Genomic DNA, 12,055 nt, shown 5'->3' with positions numbered 1-12,055 from the left:
AAGTTCAGTTGTGGAAAACTCAGGTGTGACACTTTAAAAAATAAAGATCATAATGAGTGATTGGCGTGCGACCAATATTGGTGACACAAAAGGAACCAGAAAGCAACTGTTTATGTGAAAATAAATGAACTGTTGTGGGAGTGGGTTCTTCATGACCTTTCAAAGAACAAGCCAATTTCTGGATCTGTTCTGCAAAGCAAGCTATTGAACTGGCAAAGAAATTAGATAACCCAGAATTCAAGGCTTCTAATAGATGGCTCCTAGTCCAATTAATTAATAATGTGCATTGATATGCAGTGCAGTATTAGAGTATAGTGTTAGATATTAAACAGAATGAGATTAGTAAACTTTAGTAATGTTTAATGGCTAATGAGTGAGTTACGATAATATTTATACAGAAAATGAGATTTTATTCAAGATGATTCACCAACGTAATGAGCGACAGCTGATTTAATGTGATGAGTGTTAAATGGAATATTTTGTACTTCTTGCAGTTTGTGGCGTGCCATTTTGTTTTTCATGTATATGAATGACAAAATATTCCATTTTAATGTCACACCTGAATAATATGGAAAACTGTCCACAACGGAAAAAAAATTAGGACCATGCCACTTCCGTCTTGAACAGGTTTCACTGTATTAAGCTTCGTGACTGTATATAGTAGACTGAGGTATAACTGTTTAATGTAGACACCATATTTTTATGTTATGGCACTTATATCACCTATATGCAACCCCTAAACTGTTGGAGGACCACATCTGTTGTTCGTTAGCGGGTCCATATGACCTAACTGGGAGAATTGTCAGACAACTCCACTATTCATATCCCCTGTTCACCACTTAGGGGACGCTTATGCATACCATGGCAAGTCAGCCCCCATTTTTTATAGAACTATTAACTGTGTTGCCAAGGCTCATTTGTTAAAAAAACAGGTTGCACCACAGGAAGGTGAGGATTTGATTTGTGTAAGCGAGATTATGAAATACACTTCACTACTCCTTGCAACCCACAAGAGAAAATTTCACATAAACATATGTCCGGAAATTTACCTCCGGAGAATTTTACACTGAGGGACTCTATGTATCATAAGCAGTGAAAAATGTACGGAACTTCGTTCGTGTTAATGCAGCTTCTGTGAGAACCTCTTTGTTACTTGTTATAGCTCGCGCAAGAAACGATTACCGAAAAGCAATGATGGCATTTGCTGTCTGTTTTGACGTGTGTATGTAGGCACGCCAAGGGGAGCGAGGTGCGGGCCGATGGAAGTACTGTCTCTTCCAAGAAGATGAACAAATGAGGGCATCGCTGTGGAAATAAAGAACGTAGCAAGAGAAAAATTCAAAGCTAATTAAGCGCGCAACATATGTTTACGAATGAAATAATAATACTGTGCGATACAAGAACACGTATTCACATGCAATGGAACAAACTAAAGTCGTAATGTAACTATCACAACTCAAAACTGATTCTATCGATGTCATTTCTCTTGCGACTGTACTCTTGAATATCGTTAAAGTTATCTCGTGACCTTTCCTGTCACCCGCTCTTCTTTATCGCAGGGTTTGATTCGCATTCCTTCCGTCGGTAATCCGTACTTGCGAGACCTATAGCTTCAACAAGTTCAAGCCCACTCATCGCGACGAGGTGAGTACCCAGTACCAGTTGCAGAAGACAACCCTGCAGTATATATTGACTACACCCCAACTCTGGCTACTGCCAGCAGACATCTATAATGAATACCGATCAAAATAATAATAATAATAATACTAATAATAATAATAATAATAATAATAATAATGATTTATTTAACCTGGCAGAGTTAAGGCCATACGGCCTTCTCTAACACTCAACCAAGAGTAAAAACTGCGTTACGGAAACACTACAAATTTACAAAGTACACACAAAACTGAATAAGATAATAATAATAAAATGTAAACAACAAGTAAGAAGAAATCAGACATAATATATAACATAGAGAAGGAAAGAAAAAAGCATAATAAAATGTGAACAGCAGGTCAAAAATAAATGAGACCTACAAGGTATAAAAAAATAAGACAATTATTGATAATAATAATAATAATAATAATAATAATAATAATAATAATAATAATAATAATGATTTATTTAACCTGGCAGAGTTAAGGCCATACGGCCTTCTTAACACTCAACCAGGAGTAAAAACTGCGTTACAGAAACACTACAAATTTACAAAGTACACACAAAACTGAATAAGATAATAATAATAAAATGTAAACAACAAGTAAGAAGAAATCAGACATAATATATAACATAGAGAAGGAAAGAAAAAAGCATAATAAAATGTGAACAGCAGGTCAAAAATAAATGAGGCCTACAAGGTATAAAAAAATAAGACAATTATTGATAATAATAATAATAATAATAATAATAATAATAATAATAATAATAATAATAAGAATAGTAATGATAATAATAATAATAATAAAAAATAATAAAATAATAATAACAGGCCTAATAGTAATAATAATACTAATAGTAGTAATAAAATAGTGCAGTACAAAGCATACAATGAATACAATATTTTTAAGTATACACAGTAAGGAAAATTATGTTTATATATAACTCAACTTATCACATTAGAGATATACCATTATCGGAAAATATGAAAACAAAAATATAAAATAAGTTAAATATCACTACAACATAAAAAAATATGTGAATACGTAGAAACATGCAATACAACACTTGTCATAATAGTAAGTTAGTTTGGCAACTCATCATAAGATAATTTTCTAACTTGGATTTGAAAGATTTCTATGTTCGGTAGCCCTTGACTTCAGGCAGCAGAGAGTTCCAGTGACGAGAGGTAGCAACAGTGAAAGATGAGGAATATAGAGATGATGTGTGAAGTGGAATTTCTAGCGTGTTATCGCGTTGTGATCGAGTATTAATATTATGATAGCGAGGTATTATGATACCCCTCATTTCTCGTGAAAAACAACTGAATAGACTACAGTGGACTTTATATTGTCAGCAAACATTAAGAAGATTGATTGATATGTCCGGAAATGTCTGGTTTATGAGTTATTATTTGAAATATGATATTCATTGCATTTCGAGGTACAATCCAACAACAACAAAGCTGTGGAGTTTGTATCTAGCTAAGTTTGCCCCTTAGGACATCAGATCGTATCCCTTTTCTACTTACATTTTGTGTAAGATATTCTTTTCTATTTGTGTCTCGTGTAAAAACTCTTTTCCTACTTGCATCTTATATAAGGGAAGGTTGTTTTTTTTTCATCTGTATTGTCAGTATTATTAATATATCCTGACTTATGCTGCAGCAACTGTTAGAGACATCACATATAAACCTGAGCAGTTGGGTTAGCTGGATCCCTATTTTTTTTTAACGAGGTATGTTTCGCCCCTTGTCCTTTCTTAATCGACTTTGGAACCAACAATGGAATAGTTAGAAGAAACTGTATTCATATTTAATTGAAGAAGCTGTATTCATAGTATTTAATTGTATCTAATTTACGCAAAATTGTTTCAGGTTTGCCCTGAGCGTATTGACTTAATTCACAAAAATTACAGGAAACTCTGCAATCTCTTAGTGGATGTGGATGAATGGGGACAAGTTATCATCATCAACATGCTGACTCGATATGCTCGCACACAGTTCACAAATCCAAATGCTGATGTAAGTAGTAGTACATGTAAAACAACAAGGGCATTTATTGAAGTGGCGGTATTCGTTTTTACAAAATAACATTGCAGTAAATTAGTTCTATTGTTTATTTTCAATAAATTTATTTCTACAAGATTAAGTTATTTTTAAAACATTGTTAATTAGTTAGTTTCTAATAGCTGGATACATTGTAATTTCCTTATTGTCCATTTATACAGGTTGTAACAAAAAGGTATGGAAACATTTCTCACATGTAGAAGAAGAAAATATGCTATTTGGACATGGTTCCACAAATGCTTTATTTCCATGTTAGAACTAATTTTCTACAACTCTTCATGATGCATTGATCATGAGAAACACACAGTAACAGAACGTGCCAGCTTACCACATGAAACTGTGTCTTGCATGAAATGTTTAAAATGCCCTCTTGGTTATGTCTGGTTAGAATGTAGTTGTAATTCTTAGGTTCACCGTCAGTGTTTTGTGTTCCAATTGGATGAAGGTAATGTTGGTGACTTTTTGTTAGAGCCTCATGTTCTTCCACCCAGGCTCAACGGGCAAACTTGTCTTGCATTCTTAGAGAAAACTCTACAAGTTTTGCTAGAAGATGTGCCTTTACCAGTGCGACGAAAATGTACTTCATGCACGATGGAGCTTCTCATTTCAGTGTTAAAGCTTGTTGGTTTCTAAATAACAGATTCCATGACAGATGAATAGATTGAGGTGGATCAATTTCTTGGCCTCCACGCTCTCCGGACTTAAACTCACTATACTTTTATTTGTGGAGGTATTTGAAAGCTATTGTGTATGAAACCCTGGCACAAGATGCAGAGAGTCTTTGTGCCTGTATTATGGAAGGCTGCGGAACAATACGCAATTCTCCAGAGATATATTGGCACATCTGGAATTCAATGCGGCGGCGGGTCGATGCATGTATCCATGCTCACAGAGGGCATTTTGAACATTTCATGTAAGAGAGAGTTTCATGTGGTGTGCTGGTACATTCTGTTCCTGTGTGTTTCCCATGATTAATGTATCATGAAGAGTTTAGACAATGAGTTTTAACATGGAAATAAAGCGCTTGCGGAACCATGTCCATATAATATATTTTCTTCTTCTATGTGTGAGGAATGTTTCCTGAAAGTTTGCACGTTCCTTTTTGTTACATCCTGTATTTATTGAGATTTGCATTGGTGTTCATATTTGTACAGGAAGCTGGTGAAGATTCGCAGAATAAACCTTTTTATGATGATGATGACGATGATGATGAGGAAGATGACGAAGATGAAGATGAAGAGCCAAAAAAGGAAGAAAAAGTGAAAAAAAGTTACACATTAGATCCTGATCATCGTTTGCTTTTGAGAAACACTAAACCTCTTCTGCAGAGTCGTAATGCATCGGTGAGACTCTTTGTTTAAATAATTATTACGTTGTAGAGAATGAAGCTACTACCGAGTTTCTCACGTACGACGTAACTTGAAGTCTCTGGAGTTGCTCGGAAAACATTAGCTTGGCAGGAAGGCAGCACTCACCGATTGTGCAGCTGGCGGCCTCCCCCGTTTCTCATAATCTGAAGCCAAGCTGCTCTTCTTCCAACTCTTCTTCCATTTCGGCCGTACATATTACCACAGTCTAGCATATACAGTCACGAAGCTTGAGTTGTGAGGGTGCTAGGAACAATAGACTGTGTTGGTACTATTTTGCATTGTCTGCAATGAGGCGATATTAGCGATCCTAGTGGTTAGCAACTATCTATGAACGCATATTTACTACGTATTGAGCTTCGTGACTGTATATACTAGACTGTGATATTACTGTCAAAAATTGAAAGTGCATACATTGTATGATGGCATCTATTATGCGAGTAAATATAGTAAAATTATGTTATTTGTAAGAATAAATACTTAAGATTCCCGTCCATTTTTCAGAGCCATGTTGTGATGTAAGGAGGGCTAATGTGTTGCACAATTTTTAAATAGTTTCTGGTGTCATTTTTCGGAGTAATATTCTTTTCATTGTGCTTGGGAACTGTTGGAATTTGGCTAGGTTACTCTGCCCGTCTCTTGAAATGTGTGTGAGAACGCAGCCAGGGTAGGATTATGAGGTGTGTATAGTTCTGATTATTTATGTGCAGGTTGTGATGGGAGTGGCACAACTGTATCATCATTTGGCCCCAAGATCAGAAGTGATGGTGGTAGCTAAGGCTTTGATTCGTCTGTTGAGATCTCATCGAGAAGTTCAGTCAGTGGTTTTGAATTGCATTGCTTCCATCTCAACTTTAAGAAAGGTATTGGCTGTATTCAGTGTAGATTCCTTTTAAAAATTGTCAGACATAAAATGCATGCTTCCTTTTAGTTTCGCGTTATATGAAATATAATGAATTATTTTATTTTAGCCCATTGCTTCAAAATGTTACTTTTTCATTTTGTATGGAAATATAATCATTAAGTATCAGTGGCGAAGCTAAGGTGTAAATATTGGGTAGGCTGAAAAAATCTGTTTACCTTGTATCTTTTTATAGAGCAGATGTTTATCAGCTTTTCTATCACAATTTTTTGTGACACAGACCCCACAAGATGATAACTCATTTTGACCTCCAAACAGAATACAGATAAAACAATGTAATTTATTTGTCGCAGAGCACCCTGTTAGCCAAGAATATTCCTTATACCATGAAAATTGAAAATTTGTATGTCTTCCTTCATCTGCTGTTTTAATATGTAATTGTGGTGTCGATCTCCTATCTTGGTAAGCACATTTTGTTCATACGTCCAACTTGAAAACTATTTCTCTTTTAATTCTACGAATAATGACCTGAATGTTCTCTCAGTATAAGCCATTTTGCACAAAATTAATACACACATGCATGCACTTTTGATTAAACTAAACTTAACAGCGCAGCACTTCCAGAGAATAGCTTTCAATATAGCGCAATGTAATATTATGATGGAAGGTTAGCCTTGTCCTGTATGGAGATGTAGCGAATTGATACCCCCTTCCCTGTCCCCCTCAAGCTTGCAAGTCAAGGTCGCAGCCATGCCTTTAGAGAATACCATCACAAACCATCCTTCGGAGCGGGTGAGCTGTGTTTACAGCTTGCCGAAACGGAAAGGAAGATACGTCAGAATGACATAGACTTGCTATAGGTAGAGGAGAGGGAAACGACCACTCGGTTATCTAGTGGAGTGCAGTGTGTAGGCCTATTCTCAGTAAGAGTTTCACGTTGCTTACCTACTGCTACAGTACAGTATGGAGGAATCTAAAAGATGGAACATAACATTTAACAATTTACAGCTCGAAATTATTGATCTTCAATGTGGCCTAAGGGCTAAAGACTGTTTGAATAATACTACTAGCCTGGTTAAGTTTTACAAGACTAAATATTAGCAATAATATCCACGACTACACAGGCTGACTGTGAAAATGATTGTTATATTTGGCTCAACATTTATATTTGTGAGAAACTTTTTCTATAATCAACTTTAATAAAGGCAGACATCGAACATCTGTAACTGATGTTTCATTATGATCAGTAGGCTACTGTTCCTTTCAGTTGCCAACAACATAAAACCTCGTTTTGTTGTACTGATAAATAAAAGTATAACAAAATGACAATGTACATTTAAGTAGCTATAGAATTTCTATTATTTCTGTAAAATAAATATTTATTTATTAATTAATAATAGTCCAAGATAGTTTTGCAAACACTGAACGAGAATTCATTTCATAAACACTCGTAATAGTACTTTCTTTTGTGTATACATACTAGGTTCAAAAAGTTCCCGGAATTTGCTAGCATCATAGAAACAACGTACCTTAAACACTATTCTACAACATTTCCTTCAAAATAGTTGCCTTCCGCAACAACACACTTTTGCCAACGCGTGTAGAGTTCCTGGAAGCAGGCCTGGAAGCCATTTTGTGAAACCCGTCTTAGTGCTCTCGTCGCGTTTGCGATAACCTCTTCACCATTGAATCTCCGTCCTTTCAGATGACTTTTCAGACGGGGAAACAGAAAGTAATCAGGTGGTGAGAGATCAGGAGAGTATGGTGGGTGATCCAAAGCAGTTATGTTGTGCCTGGCAAGAAAATTCTTTACAATAATTGCGCGATGAGCAGGTGCATTGTCATGCATAAGGAACCAGTTGTTTTCTACCCACTTTTCTGGACGTTTCCTTCTCACTGCATCCCAGAGGCGACGGAGGGTTTCTACGTACAATTCTTTCGTTACAGTACGACCTTCTGGAGTGAACTCATGGTGCATGAGACCCTGAGAGTCGAAGAAAACTTCCAACATAACTTTGCTTTAAGTGAGCTTAAATGCGACAGGCTCATGTTAGTAGATTTACTGGCATGAAAAAGAACTCCTGCGGGACAAAATTCCGGCACATCCGGCGATGCTGATATAACCTCTGCAGTTGCGAGCGTCGTTAAATAAAACATAACATTTAAAATAACTTTGCCTTTGGAAGTGTGCCTAGGAAATTTTTGCTTCCGAGGAGATGTTTTCGATTTCCACTCAGATGACTGTCGTTTAGGGACTGGATCGTACAAGTAGCACCAGTTTCATTTTGTTTAAGAAATCACCATTTTCATCAGCCATACTGATCATGTCCCCAGCAAAACACAGAACTTGATGTTTGTACTTTGCTCTGTGGACATAATTACAAAATGCGACGAACAAACGAAACACTATGATAAACAATTGCCTACAACTCAAAACCAATACTCGCCATTATCAACAAACTTTAAGGAAATGACATCATGAATGTTACCAACAAAACAAATGTATAATATCCCTTGTTATATATTAATACGAAAAATGGTAGTAAAATTCCGGGAACTTTTTGAACCTAGTAGTATTTTGTACGAGATCAACCCTTCTCCAGTCCACCCTTATACAGAGCGCAGGCAATATCTGCCTCCGCTCATGAGCTGTGAGCCGGCTCGGTGAGCGCAAACCTTGTGCAGGCCTGCTTTAGAGGCTTTAAATCACAAGCTCTCATTGCTCCCTCCATACTGGAATGACTGCCAACAGTGAACTTAATAATATATGAAAGGATCGCAGTGCAACCAAGTGTTGCAATACATCGTTATTACAGACTTATAGGCTTACTGTTACTAGGAATAATAACTCAATTTTTTGGGGTAGCCTAAGCCTTAAATACCTCTCAAGAGCTTCGCCACTGTTAAACATTTCTACTACCAAAAAGTAGTTTTTGTCATACTGTGTTATGTCAAGTAGTGACAAAAAAAACCGGACCGACCCTTGTAGCTGATTTCAGAGCCATGTTCACTCCAGAGCACGATAGACTGGTAACTAAGACTTTCGTGGTTCGATTCCTGCCTGGGAAGGAAACTTTTTTTTTTGTTCCTTATTCAAATTTATTCTCAATACTTTTCGACTGCAGCGATATTTTACCACTTAATTAACTTATTATTCCCAGAACATGAACTTTACCTTACTTACAAATGGCTTTTAAGGAACCCGAAGGTTCATTGCCACCCTCACATAAGCCCGCCATCAGTCCCTATCCTGAGCAAGATTAATCCAGTCTCTATCATCATATCCCACCTCCCTCAAATCCATTTTAATATTATCCTCCTATCTACGTCTCGGCCTCCCCAAAGGTCTTTTTCCCTCTGGCCTCTCAACTAACACTCTATATGCATTTCTGGATTCGCGCCCATACGTGCTACATGCCCTGCCCATCTCAAACGTCTGGATTTAATGTTCCTTTACCAGCAATCGAAAAGTATTGGGAATAAATTTGAATAAGGAACAAAAAAAAGTTTCCTTCCCAGGCAGGATTTGAACCACAAAAGTCTTAGGTACCAGTCTATTGTGCTCTTGAGTAAACAAGTGAACAAGGCTACAAAGGTCAGTCCGTTTTTTTGCCATTATTGTACATTTTTTAAGTATTGGAAATTTGTTTTGTTGTCTCCTTAGGTCATTGCTCATAATTGATCTGTGTATGTATAAGTCATTTCTCCTAAATTGATCTGTGTATGTATACGTTTTAATTAACCATTGAAATTATAAAATTTTTAATTTTCTTTGTATAGTAAATTTTGCCAAGCTGCTTGTCACTTCCACATCATAGTTGGCACATTCATGAAATACTGACCCAAAAGCACAAGTACAAGGGGGATCCAGGAAATAACGACCATTCGCGCATACCCGCTGCACAGCTGACTCCCCTTCCTTGTTTGAAGGTCAACTGGCTTCCTTAACATGTGTTCTCATAATGTTGTGAGTACTGGTTGCAACAAGTCGCCATTGTGCATTTTGTGTTACTTCAAAATGAACGACATGATTGATAATCCCGTTGACTGTGAGGTGAGGAGTGTGATTCGATTTTTGAATGCCCGACATTTGAAACCTGCAGAAATTTACCGGCAATTGAAAGAAGTGTATGGTGATACTATAATGAATGAAAGAAATGTGAGAAAATGGTGCGAAATGTTCAACAATGGGCGAACAAATGTCCACGATGAAACTCGACCCGGACGCCCATCACTCATCACAGAAGACCTGAAGACTAAAGTGAACGACAGAATCTTGCAAGACAGGCACACATCATTCGACAAATTGCATATTGCCTTTCCTGACATTTCTCGTTCTTTGCTTGGTGAAATTGTGTCGCAACATCTTGGCTACCACAAAATCTGTGCACGATGGGTTCCACGGCAACTGAGTGACCAACACAAAACTCAGAGAATGGCCTCAGCATTGACATTCTTGATGCGATATCACACAGATGGAGACGCCTTTCTTGATCAAATTGTGACTGGTGATGAGACCTGAGTGTCTCACAACACCCCAGAGACCAAGCGCCAATCACGTCAGTGGCATCATCCCTCATCACCCAAGAAACCGAGAAAATTCAAACAGACTCTCTCAACACAAAAAGTCATGGCTACTGTCTTTTGGGATCACAAAGGTGTTCTTTTGCTGGATTTCATGCCAAAAGGCACTACGATCAATGCAAATCGTTATTGTGAGACTTTACGAAAACTACGGCGAGCCATCCAAAATAAAAGGCGAGGAATGCTTTCGAGAGAAGTTGTGCTTCTTCACGACAACGCCCGCCCGCACACTGCTGCTTCAACTCGAGAATTGCTGGATCAATTCGATTGGGAAATCTTTGATCATCCGCCCTATAGTCCAGACCTTGCTCCTAGCGATTTTCACCTTTTCACTAAGCTGAAAGACTTTCTGGGTGGTACGCGTTTTGGAAGTGATGAAGAGTTGAAGAAGACGGTGAACACCTGGCTTAATGAACTGGCAGCAGAGGAGTATCACACGGGAATTCTAAAGCTAGTGAACAGATACGACAAATGTTTAAATGTAGGTGGTGATTATGTAGAGAAGTAAAGGAAGCTTCAGTTGTGTAACAGACTTTGTTTTTTCAAATAAATATATATTTTTTTAATTATTACAACAAAACGGTCGTTATTTCCTGGATCCCCCTCGTATTATAAAATCTATAAACATTGTTTTAATTTTTATTTTCGCTTATTATGAAATCCGATTTCATTCTTTACAATTTATTATTAGAAAACTGAATTACTAAAGTGAGAAATTATTACATAATTTGCCATAGTGGTAGAGCATCAGTACACTAAAATTACTTTTATATACTGCCAGTTGTAGGCATTCAACCTTGGCTTAGCTTCAGAAAATTTTAATCATTTGTTGTAAATATTTAAAGTTTTGTTTTCGGTAATATAATATTTAATATGTCACTATAATTTTAAAACTTTTATTTTCTTTAATTATGTCACAATTCACTTCGACTTCTTCTCTTCCCCATCCAATTGTATTTAATAAAGCAAAGATTTTATTACAACATAAATTGTGATCATATTGTTTATTTCAGGGAATGTTTGAACCTTTCTTAAAGAGTTTCTTTGTAAGAACAAGTGACCCAACACACATTAAACTTCTGAAATTAGAAATTCTTACGAATTTGGCCACAGAAACTAGCATTTCTGTGATTCTTCGAGAATTTCAGACATATATTTCAAGCAATGACAAGGAATTTGTTGCTGCAGCTATTCAAGCTATTGGAAGGTAAAGTATATTTAATTTTTAATTCTGGTAATGACCGTATTTCCGAATATTGAGTGCATGTTGTAAGTCATGTGCCCGTTATACACACACATACATACAATTTTCAAAATTTAATATTTGTTACAATTGTGTTCGCTAGTAGATAGTTGAGAATTTTCTCTTCCTTTCTTCCATTTTCGTTTTCGCATTTGTTCTGCTTCTCCATCATACTTCTATTTTCCATTCTCTTCTCTACTCTCTGCTCTTCTCTCACTTTCCTGCCTCTCTTCACTGCTTTTTCTCGCCTCATCTCTTTCCATTCATCTCTTTCC

The 12,055-nt window shown here is 36.7% G+C and overlaps 1 protein-coding gene across 2 annotated transcripts in view; it reads left to right on the top strand.

Moving 5' to 3' along the window:
• The window catches only part of rb (adaptor related protein complex 3 subunit ruby), a 58,538-nt gene that overhangs the window by 16,173 nt on the left and 30,310 nt on the right, over positions 1–12,055 (top strand). For both annotated transcript variants that reach the window (XM_069844412.1, XM_069844413.1), the window contains exons 7-10: positions 3,533–3,679; positions 4,879–5,067; positions 5,802–5,954; positions 11,551–11,744. In XM_069844412.1, coding sequence (XP_069700513.1) covers positions 3,533–3,679; positions 4,879–5,067; positions 5,802–5,954; positions 11,551–11,744 — 683 coding nt within the window. The remainder of the gene's footprint in view (positions 1–3,532; positions 3,680–4,878; positions 5,068–5,801; positions 5,955–11,550; positions 11,745–12,055) is intronic.

This window comes from Periplaneta americana, chromosome 13 (genome assembly GCF_040183065.1).
Source record: "Periplaneta americana isolate PAMFEO1 chromosome 13, P.americana_PAMFEO1_priV1, whole genome shotgun sequence".
NCBI lineage: Eukaryota > Metazoa > Arthropoda > Insecta > Blattodea > Blattidae > Periplaneta > Periplaneta americana.
Note: the sequence above shows the minus strand (reverse complement) of the source record. Positions and strands in the feature narration are given on the sequence as shown.